The sequence below is a fragment of the Loxodonta africana genome, chromosome 1 (genome assembly GCF_030014295.1).
Source record: "Loxodonta africana isolate mLoxAfr1 chromosome 1, mLoxAfr1.hap2, whole genome shotgun sequence".
Classification (NCBI taxonomy): Eukaryota; Metazoa; Chordata; class Mammalia; order Proboscidea; family Elephantidae; genus Loxodonta; species Loxodonta africana.
This window is the reverse complement of record NC_087342.1, coordinates 120,041,908-120,069,426: the sequence shown is the minus strand read 5'-3', so window position 1 is coordinate 120,069,426 and position 27,519 is coordinate 120,041,908. Positions and strand designations below refer to the sequence as shown.

General features: G+C 35.8%; 1 protein-coding gene across 1 annotated transcript in view; it reads left to right on the top strand.

The window, feature by feature from the left end:
* The window catches only part of COL21A1 (collagen type XXI alpha 1 chain), a 128,595-nt gene extending 107,678 nt beyond the window's left edge, over window positions 1-20,917 (top strand). Inside the window, exons 18-29 of the mRNA XM_003404417.3 lie at window positions 637-690; window positions 2,135-2,188; window positions 5,960-6,013; window positions 7,420-7,491; window positions 8,279-8,314; window positions 11,346-11,390; window positions 14,633-14,665; window positions 15,858-16,004; window positions 16,093-16,147; window positions 16,672-16,872; window positions 18,224-18,301; window positions 19,661-20,917. Of these exons, the coding sequence (XP_003404465.2) occupies window positions 637-690; window positions 2,135-2,188; window positions 5,960-6,013; window positions 7,420-7,491; window positions 8,279-8,314; window positions 11,346-11,390; window positions 14,633-14,665; window positions 15,858-16,004; window positions 16,093-16,147; window positions 16,672-16,872; window positions 18,224-18,301; window positions 19,661-19,848 (1,017 nt within the window). The 3' untranslated portion in view covers window positions 19,849-20,917. The remainder of the gene's footprint in view (window positions 1-636; window positions 691-2,134; window positions 2,189-5,959; window positions 6,014-7,419; window positions 7,492-8,278; window positions 8,315-11,345; window positions 11,391-14,632; window positions 14,666-15,857; window positions 16,005-16,092; window positions 16,148-16,671; window positions 16,873-18,223; window positions 18,302-19,660) is intronic.
* The last annotated feature ends 6,602 nt before the right edge of the window (window positions 20,918-27,519 follow it).

Sequence of the window (27,519 nt, the reverse complement as noted above, 5' to 3'; positions counted from 1 at the left end):
CCCACCCCTCTTGGGCTCCCTGCTTTCTCTGCAAAATTTCTGGCAGGCCCAAATTCTCATGGCCCAAGTCCAGAGTATATATTTTTTTACATGAGAGATCTTTGAAGACCTTTCTGACTTAAATAACAAACTGCCTCACAGAGGGTGTCCTTGCTAAGGTATTGTTGTTTTACATGCAGAGAATTTCTGGGAGTAGATAATGAGCCATAATTTCAGACATTAAAGTCTAAATTCTAAATCTATTTTTTCTTTATTAATATGTTTTTCTTTATTATAGCTCCTGAATTCTATGATATATAATTTTTTCACTTGATTTTTTGTTCTGTTGTCTCACCTCACTAACTCTGTGTTAGCTGCTAAGTCTACTTTATGAGGGTGGCAAGAATCACTCCAAATTTCCTAATGAAAAGTTTGACTTAGTAATTCCACAGACCCTAGGCCTAGGTCTTTAAGGTATTTGATTTCTGGCTTTTCTGCCTTGCTTTGCTCCTTTTTTTTTTTTCTTAGAGTAAAGGGAAGGCAGAAAAGTGGAGCTGACTGGTATTGAGTTTTTAGTCCATTGTGCTTTCATAAAAAAATTCCTGGAAATTAATAACAAGTTAAACATTTTATATTTGATTTGTATTTTATTTTTAGGGAGAAATTGGGCCTCCAGGACCACAAGGAAAAAAAGGAGTTCCGGGAATGCATGTATGTTGATATTATTATTTAAAAGCTGTTAGAAATACAGTTAGTATGTACCAAGAATTATTATTCTGGAGTTCAAAAAACTGTAGGAGATACAAGAATGAGATTTTTGGGGCCCACAAATTCTACATAGTTATATGAAAAAAATGTTAAGAGAACTGCCATTTTTATAGAGGAGTGAATTTTTTCTTCAGATTTTCAAAAAGTTGATCACAAAAAAAGTTCAAGAAACTCAAATAATAAGCAAATATTCTAGCTATTCATTAAAAAATACTAAGTACTTTGAAAAAAGTCTAAAATTCAGTGAATGTTCTTTTTTTACTTTTTAAAAATTTAAAAATTCAGATGCATTAAAGATAGTTCAGGTCACATTTAAGAAATGTCACTGACATAAAACAAACAAACAAAAAGAAAAACAACTTCACTCCCACCATTGTATACTAGTAATGTTAAGGAAAGGAAGGATTAGTCCAGTGATGTCGATTACTCCTTTATAGGATTAATCATTCAATATGATGCCAAATCTTAGACCATTAAAGAGGTGGAAACTCCAATAATGATCCCCCCCAAAAAACCCAGTGCAGTCGAGTCGATTCCGACTCATAGCGACCCAGTAATGATAAACAACCAGAAATCTAAGTAAAAGGGCCCTGATTTTTGTTGAAAAAAGTATAGCCTTTGTCTTACCTGCTCAGGCCCATCTGATATATGTGTGATAACTCTACTAGCATCTGCCATTTTAAGATATCCTAAGATGTTTATAGGGAAAACTACTCCAGCAACTTTTTTTTTACAAAAATGAAAGCAAATACATTCAGAAAAAGTTGTAGAGGGAAGGTTCTAAAGTAGTGTACAAATTATTTTGGAAGTTTTGGGAATAGAGGGGTATATGCAGTTTAATATTAGAAATTACCAAAATCCTATTTTACCTGTACAAAATTCCATAAAAATTTCTAAGTTACTGTTAAGTCACTGTTAATTTTAATCAGTGAATCAAACTGACTGTAATAGCCTTCTCTTTAAAAGATTGGTTTTATGTTTGCAAATTTATGACTTTTCATTTAATTATGTAAGGTTAATAAAACAGATATTTTACTCAGTGTTTGTTAAAATGTTTGGTGAATTTTTTATGTAGAAATAAATAGGATAAAAACTGTCTGCTCAATATAAATCCAACTTTTACTAGCTCTCCATTTTGTCTTTTACTAGCTCCCCATTAATTTGTGCTATTTGTAGGTTATTTGAGCAATAGAATTACAAGGGCTCACCTTTATGCTATCTTGTATAATTAAATTCTGTGATTATCTTTCATTTGTATGTCTATGTGGAAATTTCCTCAATATTAAAATTTTAGGTTAATTATGAGAATGTGTAACTTGGAAATTGATTTAATATATTTTTTAATATTCTCTAAATTACTCTTGAAATTTTCCACTTAAAAATGTAGGGTTTGATGGGAAGTGATGGCTCACCAGGTCAGCCTGGAACACCAGGATCTAAGGTAAATATAATAATGAAATTAACAAGATTAAGAACTTGTGCAAGCAGAGTAACCATTTATATAAACCCAAAACCAAACCCACTGCCATTGAGTCAATTCCAATCCATAGAGACCCTTCAGGACTGAGCAGAACTACCCATAGGGTTTCCAAGGTGGTAAATCTTTAAGGAAGTAGACTGCTATGTCTTTCTCCTGTGGAGCGGCTGGTGGGTTGAACTGCTGACCTTTTGGTTAGCAGGCAAGCACTTTAACTACTGGCCACCAGGCCTTCCTTAACGATTTATGTGCTTCAGTGCAAATTTTAACTACCTTGATTTTATTTTGAATTGTGGTTTTCATTCTATGAATAATCACTTATAAGAATGAAATGTTAGGCAAATGCTCAGTATATGAAATATGCTAAGGTAAAATAGGTTTAAGTTAAGCTGGAGAGGGGTCAGCAGCCATTACCACTCATCCCTCTCATTCCTAACTGGCATCCCAGGGAGCCCTGAGGAATACTTGGAGCTCTTACTGATCTTAGCGCCAAAACCACTGATCTAGAGCATGTGTAGTTATGATTGAGGAGAGCTCTTAACAATTTCCCAGCCCTTTTTTTTGGTATTTTTACTTACTGAAATGCATATGGAATTTTTATTTGTAAAATGCCTTGTAATAAATTTTATTAGGTGTTCCCTCCCTGACTGAAAAAAAAAAAAAAGATGAAGCACACTTGACAAATATATTTAGGATGTCAGGTTAGGTTATTCTCAAGGTAAAAATGAAGCTCTTTAAATACCATGGTTTGAGCAATGCCTTTCTAGGTATATAAAACCCTGTTCTAAGAGAGCTGTTTATTTTTTCGGTTAATCAGAGGGTCAAACCAAGTATAGTCTGGCTAGACTCAGGAAACTATTTCCAGCATTTGAGTGAGTAGGATCTAGAACAGCCTTCCAAAAGGAAGCGATGAAATTGCTGCTTTGGAAGCATTCAGTCATTGACTGGACATGTCCTACGGGAATAGACCCAGGCATACAGATTGGAATGATCTAATCTATTCCACTTTTGATTTCTAAAGTGTTTGGAGAAAGAGACAGGATGAAATTTCATGGGAGCCCAGTGAGTAGGGAAAAGCAGCTGCTCTTCCACTAGCAGTGACCCCTGTGGACCCTTAGAGTATTATGAGCCCTAGCAGAAGTAGGTGTATATGCACTTGGTATAAAACTACATACTATTTGAGAAGTGAATGATAAAAATTATACTGTTTGCTGAAAGAGCTAGTGACTCATACAAGTGTACGTAGGCTGTGGGACAGCTGGCTCAGCATTGGTCATTCCAGTGATCTGCCCAGTTAGGCCTCTGCCCTTCCTCCTTCCCTGCTTTAAATGTATCGCTCCTGGTCAGGGAATATGATCTTTCCAGATGAAGGAGTGTTGTTCTTGGGTCACAGGTTTTGAGTGATTGGGCTTACCACGTAGAGACTTTCCACAATTTCTCAAGGTCATTTTTTAGAATATAGGGTAATTGTACATGCCTTAAATAACAGAGGATAACGAAAGAATTTTAGATTCTCCTGTGGTCTTCTGGATGCTTGAACTCTTAAGAATGCAGTCTAAGATTTCATCAGCTTTTTTTTTTTTTTTTTTTTATAGCTACATTACAGCTCACACTGAGCTGGAGGTCAATTAAATCTGCTAGATTTTCTTTAAAAGTCTCTAGAACAATGTTCGTAGCATCCATCACTTGAGTACATTCTGCCAATTTGGCTAGGTAGGCAAACGGTTGTTTCCAGCATCATAGTTTATTTTTATGTAGATTACTATAAAGTGTGATTTCTTTTGTGCAATTATTTTGTTAAAAATAAATCCAGGATGTTAAAATTGTAGCTATTAAATGTAATCTTTTCGATGAAATATTTCAACTTCTTTTCATGCAGTATATTAACTCAGGTGTTTGAAATTTGCAAAGGACCAGATAGTAAGTATTCTGGGTTTTGAGGACCATAGGGTCTCTATTGCAACTATTTAACTCTGCCTTTGTGTATAAGAGCAGCTGTGGACAATACATAAATGAGTGGGTACAGCTGTGTTCCTGTAAAACTTTATTTACAAAAACGTGCGTTGGACCCGTAAGCCATAATTTACTAACTTTTGGTATTAACTTATTCCTGCCAGTTTTGTCAACTCTGGGCTTGTGGTCTATGCCTCAAATATCTTGGGTAGAAATTCTAGTTTGGGGGGGAAAAAAAAAGCCATGTTAAACAGGACAGGGTTAAGGCTAAAACTCTGTGGTAGCTCTTCAGAAAACTTCATTTAGATTACATCATTCCTTTTTATAATAGCTGTTGAATCATTTATGAGCCTACTTTAGCATATGATTATTTAGGGTGTTTTTTTAATTTTTTTTTTTTTACGTTATCTAAATGATATTAGTATAGGTTGACATAACTGTCGTGTAACTTGGGCAAGTCTCATCACCTCTCTGAGTTTCAGCTTAATCACTGATAAAACTAGAAATTCTAAAGAACCATTATTCTATGGTTCAGTAATGCTGTTATGTGGTAAATGTTTTAATTAAATCCAAATATTATGTCCACATGTTTCTCACCTTCATGTAACCCAGAAAACTTCAAAAGATGAAAATGAGATTGTTTTGCTTAACGGATTAGAGAACTGGATTTGAGTCTGAGTGATCATTGCCCTGCCCTTTTGAGTCACACTGATCTGTTTATGGATGTTTGCCAGCTATTGTATAATGATTTCAGGTATCAAAATCAACTTAGTCTTGGTCTCCAAGCTTCTACATGTTTGACTGCACCGTAATTCTGAAAAAGAACAGAAACTAATCATTTTCTGTTCATACTACTTCAAAAACGCCACTCAACATTCGAAGCTACTTTTCATTCCTTCGATTGTGTGTTGAAGATATGAAACAGAACAATGATGAGGCTTCTTATCCCACGGTTCCAGCTTATACAATATGGAGACCTAGTGCAAGTCTCTGAGGATGTGATCTCTTCCCTTGTACATGGAGCTGCCAGCTTTAACACATGGCTTTTAGAGAGCTTTATAAATGTGAGAACTCACCTCCTTTCTTAAAAGAGCTTTTCCTAGTAAGCTTAATATATAGGGTCTATGTTTCAAACAATTAAAAAGTTGAAAATACAAATTTTTTTTATTCTTTTCCTTTTTTATTGTTAATATATATGACAATACATTTCCCATGTCAACATTTTTTACACGTACAATTCCATGACATTAGTTAGTTCATCATGTTGTGCAACCATTACTACTACCAGTTTCCAAATTTTTCCATCATCCTTAACAGAAATCCAGTCTTTCTTAAGCAATAACTCCTTTTTCCCCCTCTCTCCTGCTCCTGGTAATCCCTAATAAATTGATCTCTACACATTTACCTATTCTAGAGATTTCATATATGTGGGAACGTATATTTGTTTGCCCTTTCTTGACTGAATTATTTCACTCGCCATAGTGTTCACCAGGTTCATCCATGTTGTAATATGTATCAGAACTTCATTTCCCTTCATGGCTGAGTAGTATTCCATTGTATGTATATACCACATTTTGCTTATCTGTTGATGAATATTTAGTATGTTTCTACCTTTTGGCTATTATGAATAGTGCTGCAATGAACATCGATGTACAAGTATCTTGCAAAAATGGTTTTAAATACATTTCCTTACCAAAAAAACCCACAACCTTAAGTGTCTATCAAATATATTGTGACTATTTTTTTTTTTTTTTAATTCAAATGGTTTTGATGCCTTTACAGGGAAGTAAAGGTGAGCCTGGACCTCAAGGGATGGCTGGGCCTTCTGGGCTCAAGGTAATTGTGTTTTTGATGCACTCATAAATATTTTCAAGGAAATTATAATGTGAGTTCCTCACATTATTTGACAAAATTAACATGAAATTAAGGAGTACCTGTATTACAAAATTAAGGTACATGAGACAAATTTAAGGTTTCATTTTTGTTTTTTGGATCATTTTATGATTGTTTGGGTAATAAAGACAATCAAATATACTTTGGATTGACTTTTCTAGAAATGGTAAAAGCCGTATGCTAATGTGAACATATTCTCTCGTCCAAAGGGTATAGCCCTCTTAGATAACTGAGACCAAGAAGTTTGACTCATGAGCAGCGCTCTTCCTTTGTTTGCTGATTGATGGGACTTTCCTTTGTCCCTTTTGGTGTGGGACTCAGAGCTGCTTTTACCAGTTTCTTTCAAACCAAATGATTGTTGTTTATTTCAATGAAATTTTAAATTCTCTACTAGCTTTTAAAAATCTAGAGTAATATTCAGCATCTCAGAAGTGTACTCAGTGAGCAGAGGGAACAAAACTTGGTTTCTACAAAGGAGAGTAGTCTTTAGTGTGAAATAGTTTTGGACTCATTGTAAAAAGAAGCATGAAGTATGTTCAGCATGTTCCTTCTGTACATACATCTTAAATATTGCCAATATATCATCAATACACGCTCATAGAGAACTTCTTATAGAATTTTTGAAAACCTTTATCTCAGGAAAAAATCCCTTTGGGATAATAGAGAAGTATATAAAGTGAGTGGAAAAATTGTGGTAAGATAACTCATGGAATACTCCTTGGACTGAAAGAGCTCAAGAATGCCCTTCTAAGAAAATAATATTCCATACTTTTTTGGGGGGTTTTTATGTATATAAACTTATAAATGCACATAAATTTTAACTACAAGAATCTTTATCCCAACACTGTTCATAAAAATAAAAATTGTGAAAACTCTGGTTAACAGTAGCAATTTTGTGAAATAAAATATAAATCAATACAATAATTAAATTTAACAATTAAAATAATGTTGGAACATAATAATTGCATATAAAGAACCTCCTGATATTAATATGTTTTACGGTTTAAATAAGTAAACAACAAAAAGGGAAATACCTGTTTTACTTATTACTAATTTTTAATTTTTGTTGAAGTTATAAAATATGAAAATACCAAATATTTGTAAAATTTTAAAATATGAAATAGCATCAGAATCTCTCAACTAGTAACAACAGGGAAAAATACAAGAAATGTTATTGGGACTTCAGTAAAATCTTTATTCCTTATTATTTCTATAGTAATAACTTTAAATGTCAACAAATTTGACGTGGAACAATCCATTCTAAATCTGAGATATGTGGTAGACCTAAAAACGGTGGTGTTTTTCATAAGCAGTAGGTCTGATTTTTACAGAACTTCTCTGTTACACAGGGAGAAGCAGGAGCAATGGGTCCCCCGGGAGAGCCAGGATACATGGGTTTACCTGGGATACAAGGAAAAAAGGTACGTATTGTTTAGGAGGTACAATTTCTTTAATTTTATTTTGTTGTTGAGAATATACTCAGCAAAACATACACCAATTCACCCATTTCTACATGTAGAATTCAGTGACATTGATTACAATCTTTCGGTTGTGTGACCATTCTCACCCTCCTTTTCTGAGTTGTTCCTCCCCCATTAACTTAAACTTACCGCCCCCTAAAGTTCCTATCTAATCTTCTGAGTTGCTATTGTCACTTTGATTCCATATAAATCATTATTAAAAAGCATAATGCTCAAGGCAGACCTTTTTTACTAGTTAAGCTGAAGTATTGTTTGGTTTTAAAGAGACTTCAGGGGATAGAATTTGCTTTTAATCACCGTTCACAGACATATGTTTAGATTTAAAGGGTTTCTTGTTCACCAATTTGCCATTTAAAATAAAATCTGTATTTCCCTTACTGTAAACACAAAATTCCATTCTCTGTGTTTAGATAGCATGGTGAGATTGAAAGGAAATTTGGAAACAGAGTTCTACTCTATAATGTTCGACAAATGCTTACCTTTCCTGATCTGCGGTTTCATTATTTGTAAGAACTAGGGCATTGTACTAGTTGATCTCTAATGCCCCTTCTGGCTGAAAAATTCTGTGCAACTTTTTGTTACGGAATAGGTATTTTCCCCCTAAGCACTTGTGGAATTTGCATGAGACCTTATTTTTTTTCTCTGTTGAAGAAAACACATTTCTTTGAAAAGATACAGGTTATACTAGGCTATGAAACACATTTAGCTGCCTTTTAATGTTTTGTAGGGAGACAAAGGAGATCACGGTGAAAAAGGCATTCAGGTATGATTTTTTTTCCCCCTCTTTCTTGCCTTAGCAATATAATCAGGGCTTTGTTCTTTTTGAAAATGCTGGTGGCGTAGTGGTTAAGTGCTACAGCTGCTAACCAAAGGGTTGGCAGTTCGAATCCTCCAGGCACTCCTTGGAAACTCTATGGGGGGTTCTACTGTGTCCTGTAGGGTCGCTATGAGTTGGAATTGACTCGATGGCACTGGGTTTGGTTTTTTTGGTTTTTGTTCTTTTTAATACTTACGTTGCTTTTCTGATTCCTTCCCATTTCACCATCAATATCATAAAATCCCATCTTTGTTCCTTTGCTAGTGACCTTTTCACACAACATCATTTCTAACCTTAAGATTTTCCATTACTTTACTGTGGTAGAAACTTGGGAACTAAGTAATTCATCAACCTATATCTAAGTAAAGATAACAGATTTTATTAATTATACTAATAAAAATTTATTAGCATATTTGTAATATTTCCAAAAACAAGAGCAAGCATATGTTTCCAAAAACATGAATTCAGTAAGAAACTATTAGCACAGAATACAAAACACACTCAAAGTAGTATTTGAAAGGAGAATTATATCAGAAAACCATATAAGATTGAGGAAGCCTAGGGCGATTTAGCAGACCTTTTGTTTTGGGTGTCTTACAAACAAAGACAAAGAGAAAACCATGGTACTACTTTGGGGGACAAGGACAGTTTTACCTCAGTTAAGTGGCCTCGGAATAGTTTTCTGGGTAACTGAAGAGTGACCATTAATAGATCCTACTGGCTAAGTCAATGATATACCTATTTAGAATAAATTATATTGGTTGATCTTTCAATCTTATATATTTTAGAAATATAAAACTTTTCAAGTTACAAATCTAGTGTTTAAGCATTACTTTAAAGATGTTTTTAAAATTTACAAAGCTCTGTTACAGTTACCGAGCTTTGCTGTGTAGAATAAACTTAAAGAAAAAAAACTTGCATAATTTCACATAGAATTTTGAAAATTCTGGAATTCCTGGAGGCATTAGTCAGAATATGCTAATGTCATAATTCTGACAGTCCCTACTCATGAGTTTATGTTTTATTACATATGTGCAATATTTTAGAATTTGATTGTTTTTCAGATAACTTTTTACTAAAGATCTTCAAATATTATTGTAATATGATTCCTTTAAGTTAATTTTGAAATTAGGAGGGAGGTAAATTTTAAGTATATTACAATTTCTTTCTAGGTATTGCGTTTGGAAGTCTCGTGGGCACTTCAAATTCAACATGTCAAAAACTGAACTTGCTGTCTTTCCCCATAAACCACCTCCTATTCATAGGTTATTTGTCATGGTAATTGGAACAACCATGCAGTTATTCAAGAAAAAAAGTCTTAGTGTCATCCTAAAGCCCTGACCTTTTCTCTGTTTTCACATCCGGTTTTTCAGTCAGCCCTAAATGTGTCTTCCTCCGTGTCCCTACTGTCCTTATCATTTCTTACTGGGGGTTCCTAATTACTGCAATATCCTCCTAACTGGTTTCCTTGAATCCAGTCTTCTCCTCTCCCCTCTCACTTTTAACAGTTTTACTAATAGCTAGGTTACACATCTGCTTAGGAATCCTTTTATGGTGCCCAGCACATTTCGAGATAAAATCTCTAGGATAAAGTACCAGCTAGTGTTTTTTTTTTTTTTAGTTACCTGAATTTTGTTTAGCCTTATCTCTTGCCACTCTGCCCACTATTATCCATTCTTGCCCCACCTCTTTAGCCAAAAGCAGCTACTTTTCCCTGCCCCGTGTCTTCTTTCCCTAGTACGTCCTGCTGTCCTTTCTCCACCTGGCTACCTTTTGTTCATCCTTCAAGGCTGTGCTCAAGATCAGTCATATTCTCTAACCCTTCCTGTCAGATACTCCCTTGTACTCTCCCATAGTATATAGCCCAGAAGTTTAGTTTACTTATACATTATATACTTATTATATAGTATTTTCATCAGTCTTGATTTAATTGCTCATCTTCTGCACCAAACAGTAAGCAATTTAGAGGCAACAGTGGCATCTCTGTTTAGGTGTCCCTATTACTGGTGTATAGGTGCCACTGAATAATATTGGAAAATCATTTATATGAGTGAATAAATGTGCAAGAGTGACTTAAAATTTTAGTCACTAAACCTTTTATAGGAAGGTGGGTGGGTGGCGCCAGTGGTTTGTGGTCAGCTGATAACCTAAAGGTTGTCTGCTCAAACCCACCCAATGACTACGTGGAAGAGAGAGGCCTGGCAATCTGTTTCTGTAAACAATACAGCCAACAAAACCCTGTGGAGCAGTTCTACTCTGTAACACATAGGGTCACCATGACTCGGGGGCCAGCTTAATGGCAGGTAACAACAACATACCTTTTGTAGGTTATGTTCTATAAACATACGTTTTCCTAGAAACTGCTAATTATCTTGCCCAACATTGGGACACTAGCTGAATGTCTTACACATGCTGATGCCCAAAAATATTTATTGAATGGATAAATGTGTTTATATCTTTGTTAATTTTTCTTTCTTCTTATTCATCCTGATATAAAGATCTTCATTTGAATATGTTTTATTAAATGTAGCCATATATTTTTATTTTTTCAAAGAAATTTTTAAAGAATTCCTCTTCTTGCCCTCACTTGTTCCATGGCCAACACTGAGCATAATTATGTCACTGAAATTAATAAAATGTCTATACTTATTAGATTCTTAAACTATTTTCATGCTTTTTTTTTTTTTTTTTTTTAAGCAGAACATTTTCAAGTATCTAAAATGATGCATGTGTTCTCCATAAGTCAGTAGTTTTTTCTTTGTCTCTATTCATTTTAACTGTAGTAGGTTGACTTGCCTTTCATTTCCTTTTTTCTCTGAGAGACTAAACTTCCCATCTCTCACAGCATTTTACATACTTGCATCACTGTTTTCGTGACATGTCTTTTAGACTGCTGGATGATACATAGTTTGTATTTGCATATGTGATTGCATCGTATGTGTACAAATTAATTGATAATGTATATTGAATTTTAAAGGGTCAAAAGGGAGAAAATGGAAAGCAAGGAATTCCAGGACAACAGGTATTTTTTTTTCTTTGATTGAAAATGAAACAAAGAACCAGTTAACTGGGGAATGTTGAGAAATGGTTCCATGCAAATAAAGACAGGTGGGGGAAAAAAGGAAAGTGTCATGTAAAAGGATGGAAATGCTGGGTGGTGGTAGTAATGGTGGTTTTCTTTCTTTGTTTGTTTTATATTTTGATTCCTCAATACTGGTAAAATTGGCGGCTGTGAGTTTATGATTTTCATTTTTTTTTTTTCTGGTTAAGTAAATGACTGAAGGTAGAAAATTCCACCCATTTTTTGGAGTAGTTGTTGTGTAGAGGTAGCACACAAGGGCATCAACTCCATACCTACTGTTTATATTCTTGATTTTCTTCCTGAAATATCAACAGTGGGGTCCCATGTTGTAGATAAATGTATTTGCTTTCCTCTTTTTTTTGTCCAGAGATATCATTTACTACTCTAGAGGCTTATTAAAAGTTCACCCTGTGGTATAAGAAAACAGCATAGGCTGTTTTTGTTTCTTCCCTGACTAGATTCTCCTCATTAAATAGTGTTCCAGAGAGATTGTTCTGTGACATGTAAGTTCAGTCAAATTGGACCAGAAAAGGATAAAAGTGATTAATAATTATGTGGCATCTTTGCCTATAGCTTCAGTTCCAATATGGTCCTGACTGACAGGGCAAGCTGTACAAATGAGCCCTCCTACCTGTGGATCTCTTTCTCTGAGTGTGTATGGGAGAAAGATGTAGTAATCACACCGATTCTGAGGAAAGGGGGATAAAATTGTATAGGGATGCCCCCATGGATGGGGAGTATGCATCCTTCACTTGGAAGTATCTGAGAGACCATGGGGGAGAGTGTTTGAGAGCATAACCTGAAGGTTCTCTGTAATATAGGATGGAAGGTGAGCGCTAGATGTTAAGAAGGACGCGAACTTAGAAGCAAACAATAACAGCAAAAGAACTGAGAAAAAAAAAGAGTTGGCTTGTATACAGTTGTGTTCCAGTACACTAAAATCTCTAAATTTTAGTGCTCCTCTACTTAAACTCACGCAGTGGCAAAATCAATTCTGTCCCCCATTCCTCTCCCTGGCAACACAGACAGAGCTTCTCCCACACATATTTCAGTTTCCCTCAGTTAATCACATGATATCTATAAATAGTTGTCCTCACAGGCACGCCTTTGACCCTTCGTCCATGCAAACTTCACAACCTAAGCCTTTCACCAAAAATTGCTATCACAACAACTTTCTGAAAAGAGGGATATTTCCTTTGAAATTTGAGTTCACAATTTAGCTTATGGATGGACACTTCTTACATGGCACTATTGTCTTGTTTTTTTCACAATTCTCAAGCAAAACGAGTGTCTGCTCTCCTAAGGTAGGTTTTGGGGTCCCTAGAAAGCTTCTGTCCTAGATTTTTTGGAAGCTGCATTTCTTACTACCAGGAATTGAGCCTGTATGGAGTACCCAGGGACCAGAGCAACTGTTGTTTTTCTGCAGCTGAATAGTCATCCCCAGCTCTTTATGTAAACAAAGTCTCAGTTACCGGTCATGCTGCCCCATACTGTACACGTGTACTTTCTGGACCTCATTTTGTCAATGGAGCCCAGGTGAACTTGTGAATTTTTCTCTCACAAAATCATCTTAATGGATTTTCAAATTGCAGGTGTTTTCAGCTTCAGCTCTTACTTAGTTCTAGTCTTGAACATTTACTATTTTCTCTTTCCTCTAACATTGGCTCCAGTGATAGGATTATGTCTGGTAGAGAGTTCCCTCCATTTCTTCAGGAACAAATCTCAGTATTTAAAGAATGCCCTTACAGAGTGTTTTGCTTGCTATCAGATTTTTGTATAAAAATGAAATAATTGGTGTTTTTATGCTCACATTTTAATTTGATAATCTACATTTCTCTGTGATAAGCACTGATTTCACCTAATTTTTTCTTTACTTTGGTCTAATTTGAATATTCACATTTAAGGGACTTGGAAAGAAATCAAAGCAAATACTCAAGCTCAGATTTCATTGTGTAACATGTTATACAGTAATTTCCATAATGAGCTGCAGAACATGGATTTTTAATTTTAAATTTGAATAATGAAACCCTGTTTGTGTATGTTACAGTTATAGGCTTTTTCCTCAACTGAGTTTAGAGCCCTAATGTAAAATAAATTTCAAAAATGAAAAATTTTAATACCTTCCCTGAGAGTTCCTATCACCTGTAATATGTCTCTGGAATGAATATGTAAGAGAGATAAACAGGAAAGAATTTTATAGAGTCTGTGATTTTCATATGAAAACGAAATATCGAGATGAGCTAGTCTAGCTATTGAGAGCTATCCAGTGATTGCAATGACAAATAAGTTCCATGTATGAGCACCCCAGTATTTATATTACTGGGAAAAATATCATATTAGACATCACACTGATTCTCTAATCTCTTAATTACCAGGAAAATAGGTGTTTTCTTCCTTATTTGTCACTTTTAATGATATCGTTGCTTTAACTCATCTTTTATCAATAGCAGTTAATTAAAATTTAATTTTCAGAACACAAATTTAGGAAAATAACCACTGTTTTTAACCACAGAATAAAAAAGTAAATACCCCTTATTCTTAATCTGATTTCAGTTTTTTCACTTAGATAATAATATGTTTTAAATCCAGTAGAATCCCATTCTAACTTACATAATTTGACCTATAACTCCATTGTGGCTGAGTCGATTCCAACTCATAGTGACCCTATAGAACAGAGTAGAACAGCCCCATAGCGTTTCCAAGGAGCGCCTGAGGGATTTGAACTACCAACCTTTTGGTTAGCAGCCGTAGCTCTTAACCACTATGCCACCAGAGATTCCTGACTTGACCTATAAATGACCTATAGCATATGTAAATATTTAAAAGGGTAATTTAACATTGTTGATTTATATAGCTGTATCATTCATAGATATGAATATTTACGTATGATTTGACCTATAGCATATGTGAATATATCTATGAATGAAACAGCTATATAAATTAACAATGTTAAATTACCGTTTTATATTACCCAGCAAACATTGCCTAGTCAATAAAAAAAATAGTCCCCTTTAAAAAGACATAAAAGTCTCTTATATGTGTAAATTCTCTTAGTAATTCTATCAATATTTTCCAAAATTGAAAATTAAAGTTTGATTAAATATGTGGTAAAAGGTAAGTGTCATGTTACTAATACTGCAGTTTTCACATTTATTATAGTTTTTTTCTCCTTATTTTTAAAGGGAATTCAAGGCCATCATGGTGCAAAAGGAGAGGTATGTTTCCTTATGCGTTGTCCTCCCTTTCTTCAGTCCTTGTTCATTGGGTTTTTGAAACTGTATAAATCTAGTTATTTACGCATCTCAAGACAGAAGATGTGTTGCATATTCCTCAGTAGTAGTTCCGAATGAGTGACTTCCAGAGTACGTATATTTACTCTTACTAACTGAATTAGGCATGAAACGGTACCTATTTGCTGATACTGTGGCTTCTTCTTGATTGGAAATTGAGTTTTTTTCTGCACATTTTTCAGTGAAGAATATTGTATATTTCTGTATTTGTCCGTTGCACTAGAAAGTAAGTGCCTTAAGAGCAGGACTGTGTCATGTTCGTTGCTGTATCCCTGGCAGTGGACATATTGCCTAATCAAGATATACCCACTCCTCATGATTGACATGGTTAGGTTCCAAAGACCAGGTCGTTAAGCAAAAATCGGCGTTATGTGAAAATGGAGATTTAATCTCACTTGTATTTCTCCCAAGCACCCTCTCCCATGCCTTTTTCTTCCCTTACTTCCCACCCCACAGCGATTTTGAGATGCAGGGCCTCAGCCTGCATAGAAGCTGGCACCCGAGAACAGGTGCCTGCTGGCTTGGTGCTGCCTGCGAATCCCAGGAGGCCTTAGCTACCGAGGAGGCCAGCCCCACATGGCAGCCGTATGCAGCATCCCCGCCAGCAGGAGGGAGTGCAGGGTGCAGGGCAGTGCAGCCCAGCTTCCCAGAGGCTACCCAGAGAGCCTCCTTGAGGGAAAGGCTGCTCCACAGTGGTTGCTGCTATGCCTGCCACCTTGTTAATGCACAAAATAGTTGCATAGTAGATTTTTTTTACTACTCTAAGTGTGATATGTTGGATGAGATAGTTGGTAAGTGAGGATTACCTTACCAGTTAAGAGTTGCCCTGCGCTCAATTCTGACTCATAGGGACCCTATAAGTAGGTAAACTCAATAAGTAATGGATATTTTCAGGGCTGGATGGATCTATTTACCCTTAATGAAAGGGTAAATGAGAGTTTAATATGATATGAAATGTCCTGCTTGATTCATAGCCTTATTTCCCAGCTGTTTTCTACATAGCTTTCATATATGCATGTATATATATATCAATCATATCCATATTTAAGGTATTTCTGATGTAGTCAAACGTCTGAAATACTTAAATACGAACTTTAAGCATTTCTTTTGGTTTTAGAGAGGTGAAAAGGGAGAACCTGGTTTCAGAGGTACCATTGGACCAAAAGGAGAATCTGGGATGGATGGCTTGATGGGGCCTGTGGGTCCCAAGGGGCAACCAGGCGAAACAGGTCCTCGGGGACCCCCAGGATTAGATGGGAAGCCTGTACGTATGTTGCTTCTTGCATGGTTTCATATTTTTGTTGCTTTTTAGATGATATATACATGTTATAACTACTAATTATTTGATGCAGGGGAAAGAATTTTCAGAACAGTTTATTCGACAAGTTTGCGCTGATGTATTAAGAGGTAAGACAAAGTTCTTACAGCCTTTTTAAAAATTACAAAAGTAATACATATTCTTGGTATAAATTCTAGAAGATATAAATAAGGAAGAAAATAAGCAACATTTATAAGCCTCTGCCTTTTTTCCTAGATATATATTTTTATAAAGATGAAGTATTATACATACTTTTTTGTAATTTTTTTGCAATGCAATTTATATTATTATTTCACCTTTACTTAAATTTTATTTTGTAACATAATTCTTGGTAATTTAAAAATGTGAATGCCTATAATTTACCAAATTCTCATTTGGAGAACTTTCACTGTTTTTCAGTTTTCCTATTTTAAGCGATTATAATGATAAAATTATTGCAGACAGCAATGAATACTTCCGTAGTTAAATTCCTAGAAGTGAAATTATTGGCTAAAAGATGTGCATTATTTTACTATCCAACATAGCTTTGTTTCTGTATTATTAACTCCCACTCACCATTTAAAGGTAAAAAGTTTGGAGTTTCTTTCTTTTTTTTTTTTTTTTTATTTTTAAGCCCAGCTACCGGTCTTACTTCGGAGTGAGAGAATTCAAAATTGTGATCATTGTCAGCCGCAACATGGTTCTCCGGGTATTCCTGGGCCACCTGGTCCCATAGGACCAGAAGGTCCCCGAGGATTTCCTGGTTTGCCAGGAAGAGATGGTGTTCCTGGTTTAATGGGTGCCCCTGGACGCCCAGGAGCAAGAGGTTTAAAAGGTACTAATTTGTTTGAATAAGCAAATGAACGACAACAAAATGTATTGTGTGTGTGTTTATATCCTGTCTTAGGCTGGGTTCTCCAGGGGAGCAAAACTAGCAAAGCATATAAATTTATACATAGATTTATATTAAGGAAATGGCTCATGCGGTTGTAGAGGCTGTAACATCCCAAGTCCGTGGGTCAGGATAGAGGCTTCTCCTGATTCATGTAGCTGCAGAGGCTGGAGAACCCAGGATTGGCTGGTCAGAGGGCAGGGCTCTTGCTCTTGCTCACAGGCTGTGAGATCGATGAATCCCAAGATCGGCAGGCAAGACCACAGGTAAGCTACTAGCTCAGGCTCAAGGACCAGAAGTCAAATGAACAGGAGCCAGCTGTAGGATCCAGCGCAAACAAAAAGCCCACAACAAAAAACCTTTCCAGAATGTCCGCTTACATCTGATGCAGGCCACACACCCAAAGAAACTCCCTTTCAACTGATTGGCTACTCACAGCAGATCCCATGATGGAGGTGATCACAATATCATATAACTGCAAAACCACTGAGAATCGTGACACACAACCTTAACCATCACACATCCTATATGCATTTAATAAGTGAAAGTTTATCTTTGTTTTTATGGATGATAATATGAATGGTACTAGTTAATTTTTTTTGTAAATCTCTGTCTTTAAGTGATTTGTCAACTGAATTAAAGAGGATTTGTTCTCTTTTCTTGAAGCAATATTCTTAAGTAGATAGAAAGGTTAGAATTATGAAGGCTGTGAATTACAAATTAGAAAATGTTGAAAATGTGCTTTGAAATTTTGTTTGAGTCTAATAAGGTCTTTAAGTAGAAAACCAATGATACTATTTCTTTTATTCTGACTTTGGTAAACTTTCTGTACAGTAACGTTTTTCATTGAAAATTACTGTTGTCTAGTATAGGAAAATTAATGTTTTGCAACCAAACTTCATAATAGCCCACAACTTCTCTTTGCCCTTGAATGTTTTAGGTGAAATGCTGTTGATTATTCTTCTCTTTTTTTAAATCTAAATTTATATGAGCAATTTAGATATTTAGTAAAAGCAGTAAAAGAACAACTATAATTAACACAGAGGGCTCATAGTCCCAAACCATTTCCTTTTCTTAGTATCTAACTCTCATTAAGTCTTTTGTCTAGATTACTCATAATTTTAGAAGTTTTTGACTCAGAAATTGTTTCCCATGAGTAATAAAAAATAGATGGCAAGCTGTTCTTAAAAGATTCTTTCTTCTATATGAGTATTAACAGTTTTGAAAGAAACCATCTGGGACGCAGTGATTTTATAAGAAAAGTAAGCTTACTCACATGTTTGAAACTCTGCAGGTCTACCAGGAAGAAACGGGGCAAAGGGGAACCAAGGGTTTGGGTATCCTGGAGAACAAGGCCCTCCTGGTCCCCCAGGTAAAAATTGGCATTTGCTTCTAAGAGTTGCTGTGTATTTTCCTTCAAGAAAATCATTATAAATCCATATCAAATAATTTAAAACCAAGACATTTGTTTACAGTTTCAAGTGTACTATTTAAATTTGCCATGCCTTAGTTTCCTCATTTTTAAAATGGTAATGGTAATGTTATCTGCATTATGCCACTATTGAAAGATTAAATGAGTTGGTATGCATAGCGTGTTTAGAGCAGTGAAAAACAATCATAGTTATATTTTGATACATTTGCTTTTATTATTAGATTATTATTACCTCATAAGGCTTTGGGGTAGTTTAAGTAATTTAATATTGTTTATGTAAAGCACTTAGAAACAATATCTACCATCATAGGTAAGTGATTAATGTTAACATTGTTATGTTAACATGTTTATTAGCAGTGGTTGTAGGAAGTATTTGTAGAAGGAGGTACACCAACCCACTCCCCTCTATCCTAAAATCTGAATATTTTGTTTTTACAGTGTATTCAGATTTGGGAACAAAAATGAATAATGGAAATAGTAATTTCTACTGCAAATATGGTGCAAAAGTGACTTGTTAGAATTTTAGTTTATATGTCAGCTGCTAAGTTACAGTTAAAAAAAAAAAGCAAAACCAAACCTGCTGCTGTTGAGTTGATTCCAACTCATAGCAACCCTACAGAACAGAGTAGAACTGGCCGGTATGGTTTCCAAGGAAAGTCTGGTGGATTTGAACTGCTGACCTTTTGGTTTGCAGCCATAGCTCTTAACCACTATACTACCAGGGTTTCCAGGAATTTACACTAGTATTGGCAAAAAATATGCTGAAAGGAAGAAATAAGCTTGGACAACCCACAAACTGGAATATTAGAATGTTAGCTCCATGTCTTTATCAGTAACATGATTGCTATGTTAAATATAGCTTAGTCTAATTTTATAAAAAGGAGTTCTGATGGTGCAATGGTTAAGAGCTTGGCTGCTATCTGAAAAGTTGGCAATTCGAACCCACCTGGTGGCTCCGTGGGTGAAAGACGTGGCATTTGGCTCCCATAAAAATTAGAGTCTAGAAAATCCTATGGGGCATTTCTACTCTGTCACGTGGGCCACTATGAATGGAAATCTAGTCAACAGCCCCTAACAACAACAATAATTTTATAAAAATTACTGATTATTTTTAGATAGTTCTTTACAAAGCAGCAAGTAGGTAGAATTAGCAAGAGAATGACTCCTTTTTTCACATTAGTGGAAATATGTAAAATTTTTGAGAGTTTTTTTATGCAGTGTAAATTTCTTTCATAATCAGCTATTTCACCATCTAAAGCCAAACTACTTTGTTCAGATATTGTTAATGTCCCGTCTTAGGTCCAGAAGGCCCTCCTGGAATAAGCAAAGAAGGTCCTCCGGGAGACAGAGGTATCCCTGGCAAAGATGGAGAGCATGGAAAACCTGGAATCCAAGGGCAACCAGGACCTCCTGGCATCTGTGACCCATCGCTATGTTTTAGTGTAGTTGTTGGAAGAGATCCCTTTAGGAAAGGACCAAATTATTAGTGCCTGATGCCTCATAGAGCAACCTTGAGATGGTGCTTTTCTTTTGTGGTCTTTGTGTCTCAGGAAGATAACCAGCAATAATCCCTTGAAAAGAAACTAAAGTACCTCGGTGTCTTGTTTTTCCTTAAGGAAAAATATGTTAAAGGTCATATATACTGATTTTAAAAGGCTCCTCAAAAATTTGGAGTCTTTAGATTAGTAGCATTAACTAAATCTCAAGGGTTTCTTGTAAGTCCATTGGTTTTAATCAGTTGAATAAAATGAAAAACAATGCCTTTCAGCCAGTCATTTTTAGTCACTGTGAAATGTTTCACATCTAGCCTCCATGTAGTAGAGTATTTGAGTTCAATTTTATGCCTGTGTGAATTTCATGTTTCGTATCTCATAACTCATGCTTCTACATTAGCCAACACATGTATTTGTCATTGGAAATAAAATCAGGGCTGATATTCAGCTGGGATGGACAGTCGCCATGCTGGTGACTTATCCCAGTGTCTGTGCTTATTGGTTAGGGTCTGTGGGCTACGTGTTGTTAAATGTTTTGAATATCACCTCTGACTAAGATTAATGTGCTTCTTATTTTATTTGCTGATTCTAAAATTAGACTAATGATTATGCTAAGAAAGAGTATTAATTACATTGGGAATGGTCAAAAGTATATCACACTATTTAAAATATTTTAGAAGAAAGTGTTTCATTTGTTCCTGATCAGTACACTCAAAGAAAATGCAAGTTCAAAAATAATTTAGTGCTTCATACTTGCTGATTAATTGGAATATTTGTTGTATGCCTTCACTTTCCATTTCACTTATTATATGTGTATGTTCATATATGTTAGTTTTCATTGCAGCAAAGCTCATGGGAATAAGTGCTCTAGATGCAAGGAAAGACAACCCATGAATCCTAGTATGTCTTGATATTTTTAAGCAGACTTTTAAAATATTATGAACAGTCTTTGTGTACTGTACTTAGTGCTTTCATAAGTAACATAATTTGAGATTTCATCTTCTGCCATGCTCTAAATTTTGTTACATGCTTGTTATTCAAACTACAATAAAATTTTGTACAGATGTGATCATAGTGACTTTTTATATTTAATTTTAACTGTTTGCGTATATTAGCCATATCATACAGTCTTTTATTCAATGGATATAACGTATTAGATTGCTTACCCTATTCTTAAACAACTAGCTCATCTGAAATAATAATTTACAAATTCAGCTGGCATGTTATTCACTTAAACAGGTGCAGCGCCTGCTTCCTGGCCCAGACATGGCCATTGACCAATGTTTAGCTAAGTTCACATACCATTCTACCACTTTGATTAGGACCTTGGAGGAGACTAAAGTCCATGATATTTAGTAACTGAATTAGTCTAAGGTTAATGTCATGTTCTATCGTAAGCAAAGTCCCAAGCATTTCTCTGCTTAGGCCTAATAATCCTACTATTAATAGTACTTAGGTCATAGCATTATGAGTATTAAATGAGATGGATCCCAAAAATTAATCGGTGGAGTGAAGTCATACAATTTATCAGAGCCACACAGAAAACATGGGGTTAGCATATCCAGAGGATGAAACATTAAAAACCTATTAAAAACATTCTATATGTATATAGGAAACCCTGGTGGCGTAGTGGTTAAGTGCTACGGCTGCTAATCAAAAGGTTGGCAGTTTGAATCCGCCAGGTGCTCCTTGGAAACTCTATGGGGCAGTTCTACTCTGTCCTATAGGGTCGCTATGAGTTGGAATCTACTCGATGGCACTGGGTTGGGTTTTTATATGTATATAACTAATGCTGACTAAAGTTAATCTGATTTATTGCCATTCAAAATGAAACTCTCAGCTTTAAAGATTAAAAATAAATTCTCAGTAGAGGCTGTTTTCACCAGACATTGATAATCTTGGTATGTTAGGAACAATTTAAAAAAGAAAACCTTGGAAACTATAGTCTTGGGTGCTGTATTTTCTCTCCTGGTACTTAAAACTTTACCAGGTAGTTGATTTAATTTCCATCATGAAGTTTTCCATTGGAATGGAGCTGGAATGGTTTCTTTTTTTTTTTTTTTTTTATTAACTTTTATCGAGCTTCAAGTGAACATTTACAAATCAAGTCAGTCTGTCACATATAAGTTTATATACATCTTACTCCTTACTCCCACTTGCTCTCCCCCTAATGAGTCAGCTCTTCCAGTCTCTCCTTTCGTGAGAATTTTGCCAGCTTCCAACTCTCTCTATCCTCCCATCCCCCCTCCAGACAGGAGATGCCAACACAGTCTCAAGTGTCCACCTGATATAATTAGCTCACTCTTCTTCAGCATCTCTCTCCTACCCACTGTCCAGTCCCTTTCATGTCTGATGAGTTGTCTTCGGGAATGGTTCCTGTCCTGGGCCAACAGAAGGTTTGGGGACCATGACCGCCGGGATTCCTCTAGTCACAGTCAGACCATTAAGTATGGTATTTTTATGAGAATTTGGGGTCTGCATCTCACTGATCTCCTGCTCCCTCAGGGATTCTCTGTTGTGCTCCCTGTCAGGGCAGTCATCGATTGTGGCCGGGCACCAACTAGTTCTTCTGGTCTCAGGATAATGTAGGTCTCTGGTTCATGTGGCCCTTTCTGTCTCTTGGGCTCTTAGTTGTCGTGTGACCTTGGTGTTCTTCATTCTTCTTTGCTCCAGGTGGGTTGAGACCAATCGATGCATCTTAGATGGCCGCTTGTTAGCATTTAAGACCCCAGACGCCACATTTCAAAGTGGGATGCAGAATGTTTTCATAACAGAATTATTTTGCCAATTGACTTAGAAGTCCCCTTAGAGCATGGTTCCCAAACCCCCGCCCTTGCTCCACTGACCTTTGAAGCATTCATTTTATCCCGGAAACTTCTTTGCTTTTGGTCCAGTCCAATTGGGCTTACCTTCCATGTATTGAGTGTTGTCCTTCCCTTCACCTAAAGCAGTTCTTATCTACTAATTAATCAGTAAAAAACCCTCTCCCTCCCTCCCTCCCCCCGCCCCGTAACCACAAAAGTATGTGTTCTTCTCAGTTTATACTATTTCTCAAGATCTTATAATAGTGGTCTTATACAATATTTGTCCTTTTGCCTCTGACTAATTTCGCTCAGCATAATGCCTTCCAGGTTCCTCCATGTTATGAAATGTTTCACAGATTCGTTACTGTTCTTTATCGATGCGTAGTATTCCATTGTGTGAATATACCACAATTTATTTACCCATTCATCTGTTGACGGACATCTTGGTTGCTTCCAGCTTTTTGCTATTGTAAACAGAGCTGCAGTAAACATGGGTGTGCATATATCTGTTTGTGTGAAGGCTCTTGTATCTCTAGGGTATATTCCGAGGAGTGGGATTTCTGGGTTGTATGGTAGTTCTATTTCTAACTGTTTAAGACAACGCCAGATAGATTTCCAAAGTGGTTGTACCATTTTACATTCCCACTAGCAGTGTATAAGAGTTCCAATCTCTCCACAGCCTCTCCAACATTTATTATTTTGTGTTTTTTGGATTAATGCCAGCCTTGTTGGAGTGAGATGGAATCTCATCGTAGTTTTAATTTGCATTTCTCTAATGGCTAATGATCGAGAACATTTTCTCATGTATCTGTTAGCTGCCTGAATATCTTCTTTAGTGAAGTGTGTGTTCATTTCCTTTGCCTACTTCTTGATTGGGTTGTTTGTCTTTTTGTGGTTGAGTTTTGACAGAATCATGTAGATTTTAGAGATCAGGCGCTGGTCGGAGATGTCATAGCTGAAAATTCTTTCCCAGTCTGTAGGTGGTCTTTTTACTCTTTTGGTGAAGTCTTTAGATGAGCATAGGTGTTTGATTTTTAGGAGCTCCCAGTTATCTGGATTCTCTTCGTCATTTTTGGTAATGTTTTGTATTCTGTTTATTCCTTGTATTAGGGCTCCTAGGGTTGTCCCTATTTTTTCTTCCATGATCTTTATCGTTTTAGTCTTTATGTTTAGGTCTTTGACCCACTTGGAGTTAGTTTTTGTGCTTGGTGTGAGGTATGGGTCCTGTTTCATTTTTTTGCAAATGGATATCCAATTATGCCAGCACCATTTGTTAAAAAGACTATCTTTTCCCCAATTAACTGACACTGGGCCTTTGTCAAATATCAGGTGCTCACATGTGGTTGGATTTATATCTGGGTTCTCAATTCTGTTCCACTGGTCTATGTGCCTGTTGTTGTACCAATACCAGGCTGTTTTGACTACTCTGGCTGTATAATATGTTCTGAAATCAGGTAGAGTGAGGCCTCCCACTTTCTTCTTCTTTTTCAGTAATGCTTTGCTTATCCGAGGCTTCTTTCCCTTCCATATGAAGTTGGTGATTTGTTTCCCTATCACCTTAAAAAATGACATTGGAATTTGGATTGGAAGTGCATTGTATATATAGATGGCTTTTGGTAGAATAGACATTTTTACTATGTTAAGTCTTCCTATCCATGAGCAAAGTATGTTTTTCCACTTAAGTAGGTCCTTTTGAATTTCTTGTAGTAGAGCTTTGTAGTTTTGTTTGTATAGGTCTTTTACATCCTTGGTAAGATTTATTCCTAAGTATTTTATCTTCTTGGGGGCTACTGTGAATGGTATTGATTTGGTGATTTCCTCTTCGATGTTCTTTTTGTTGATGTAGAGGAATCCAAGTGATTTTTGTATGTTTATCTTATAACCTGAGACTCTGCCAAACTCTTCTATTAGTTTCAGTACTTTTCTGGAGGATTCCTTAGGGTTTTCTGTGTATAAGATCGTGTCATCTGCAAATAGAGATAATTTTACTTCCTCCTTGCCAATCTGGATGCCCTTTATTTCTTTGTCTAGCCTAATTGCTCTGGCTAGGACTTCTAGCATGATGTTGAATAAGAGTGGTGATAAAGGGCATCCTTGTCTGGTTCCCGTTCTCAAGGGAAGTGCTTTCAGGTTCTCTCCATTTAGAATGATGTTGGCTGTTGGCTTTGCATAGATGCCCTTTATTATGTTGAGGAATTTTCCTTCAATTCCTACTTTGGTGAGAGTTTTTATCATAAAAGGGTGTTGGACTTTGTCAAATGCCTTTTTTGCATCAATTGATAAGATCATGTGGTTTTTGTCTTTTGTTTTATTTATGTGATGGATTCCATTAATGGTTTTTCTGATATTAAACCAGCCTTGCATACCTGGTGTAAATCCCACTTGGTCGTGGTGAATTTTTTTTTTTGATGTGTTGTTGAATTCTATTGGCTAGAATTTTGTTGAGGATTTTTGCATCTATGTTCATGAGGGATATAGGTCTGTAATTTTCTTTTTTTGTAATGTCTTTACCTGGTTTTGGTATCAGGGAGATGGTGGCTTCATAGAATGAGTTGGGTAGTATTCCGTCATTTTCTATGCTTTGAAATACCTTTAGTAGTAGTGGTGTTAACTCTTCTCTGAAAGTTTGGTAGAACTCTGCAGTGAAGCCGTCCGGGCCAGGGCTTTTTGTTTTTGGGAGTTTTTTGATTACCGTTTCAATCTCTTTTTTTGTTATGGATCTATTTAGTTGTTCTGCTTCTGAATGAGTTAGTTTAGGTAGGTAGTGTTTTTCCAGGAATTCATCCATTTCTTCTAGGTTTGCAAATTTGTTAGAATACAATTTTTCGTAATAATCTGATATGATTCTTTTAATTTCAGTTGGGTCTGTTGTGATGTGGCCCTTCTCGTTTCTTATTCAGGTTATTTGTTTCCTGTATTTCTTTAGTCAGTCTGGCCAATGGTTTATCAATTTTGTTAATTTTTTCAAAGAACCAGCTTTTGGCTTTGTTAATTCTTTCAATTGTTTTTCTGTTCTCTAATTCATTTAGTTCAGCTCTAATTTTTATTACTTGTTTTCTTCTGGTGCCTGATGGATTCTTTTGTTGCTCGCTTTCTATTTGTTCAAGTTGTAGGGACAGTTCTCTGATTTTGGCTCTTTGTTCTTTTTGTATGTGTGCATTTATCGATATAAATTGACCTCTGAGCACTGCTTTTGCTGTGTCCCAGAGTTTTTGATAGGAAGTATTTTCATTCTCATTGCATTCTATGAATTTCCTTATTCCCTCCTTGATGTCTTCTATAACCCAGTCTTTTTTCAGGAGGGTATTGTTCAGTTTCCAAGTATTTGATTTCTTTTCCCTAGTTTTTCTGTTATTGATTTCTAGTTTTATTGCCTTGTGGTCTGAGAAGATGCTTTGTAATATTTCGATGTTTTGGTTTCTGGAAAGGTTTGTTTTATGACCTAATATGTGGTCTATTCTAGAGAATGTGGAACGGTTTCTTTGTGTGATTCCCCACCAGAAGGTAGTCAAATACATATATCCATACAAATATACATACATACATAACAACCAAAAAAACCAACGAATTGCCCTTTGTTCTGACTCACGGTGATCCTATGTCAGAGTAGCAATCTTAGTACAACATGTTACTGGGCTCTGACTCAGCAACCTTATGTATAACAGAACAAAATGTTGCCCAGTCCTGCACTATCCTCCTGATAACATGTCCAGAGTAAGTGAGACAAAGTCTGTCCATCCTTACTTCTAAGGAGCATTCTGGCTGTGCTTCCTCCAAGACAGATTTGTTCATTCTTTTGGCAGTCCATGGCATATTTGATATTCTTTGCCAACATCACAATTCACAGACATCTTCTTTGGTGTTCCTTATGCATTGCCAGCTTTCACATGCATATGAAGTGATTGAAAATACTATGGCATTGGTCGTGCTCACCTTAGTCCTCAAAGTGACATCTTTGCTTTTTAACACTTAGAAGAGGTTTTTGCAGTAGATTTGCCCAATGCAATATGCACTTTGATTTCTTGAGTGCTGCTTCTGTGGGCATTGATGGTTAGTTCAGAAAGAATGTAATCCTTGGTAACATCACTTCTCCATTTATTATGATGTTTATTAGTTCAGTTGTAAGGATTTTCATTTTATGATCAGATGTAATCCATACTGAAGGCTGTAGTATTTTACCTTTATCAGCAAGTGTTTCAAGTTGTCTTCACTTTTGGCAAGCAAGATTGTGTCATCTGAATATCTCAGGTTATTAATGAGTCTTCCTCAAACCCTGATTCTGTGTTCTTCTTCATACACCTCAGCTTCTCAGATTATTTGTTCAGCATATAGACTGAACAAGTAAGGGGAAAGAACACAATCCTGCCATACACCTTTTTCAACTTTTAAACCATGCAATATCCCCTTGTTCTCTTCTAATGACTGCAGCATACAAATGAAGATAACCATATTACATTAATCATATAAACTATCATTATATATCTTTCCCATGAATACTTTCTCAGCTGTGTTAAGTATGGTGAGATTCATTTTGTTAAAACTTGATTATTCCAAAGACAAAACATACAGTTTTTGTAAATTGAACACCTAAACTATGGCTAATGAAGCAGTTTATATTTTGATGTCTTGCCTATTTGCTTCACTTTTTAATGATTCAGATTACCTAATTAAAATGTGTGACTAGGAGCTTTGATTAATTTTTCTGATCAATAGCTTCATTGACAAATGAGAGGCTCTACATTCATTCCTGGTATTCCTCAGTTACAGACTGGTCCATTGACTGGAATTTTAGCTGTGTTGTGCCCAGTTAAGAAAAAATGTCCTCATCTTTTTTTTGTGAAGTTGCAATGAATAATCAAAC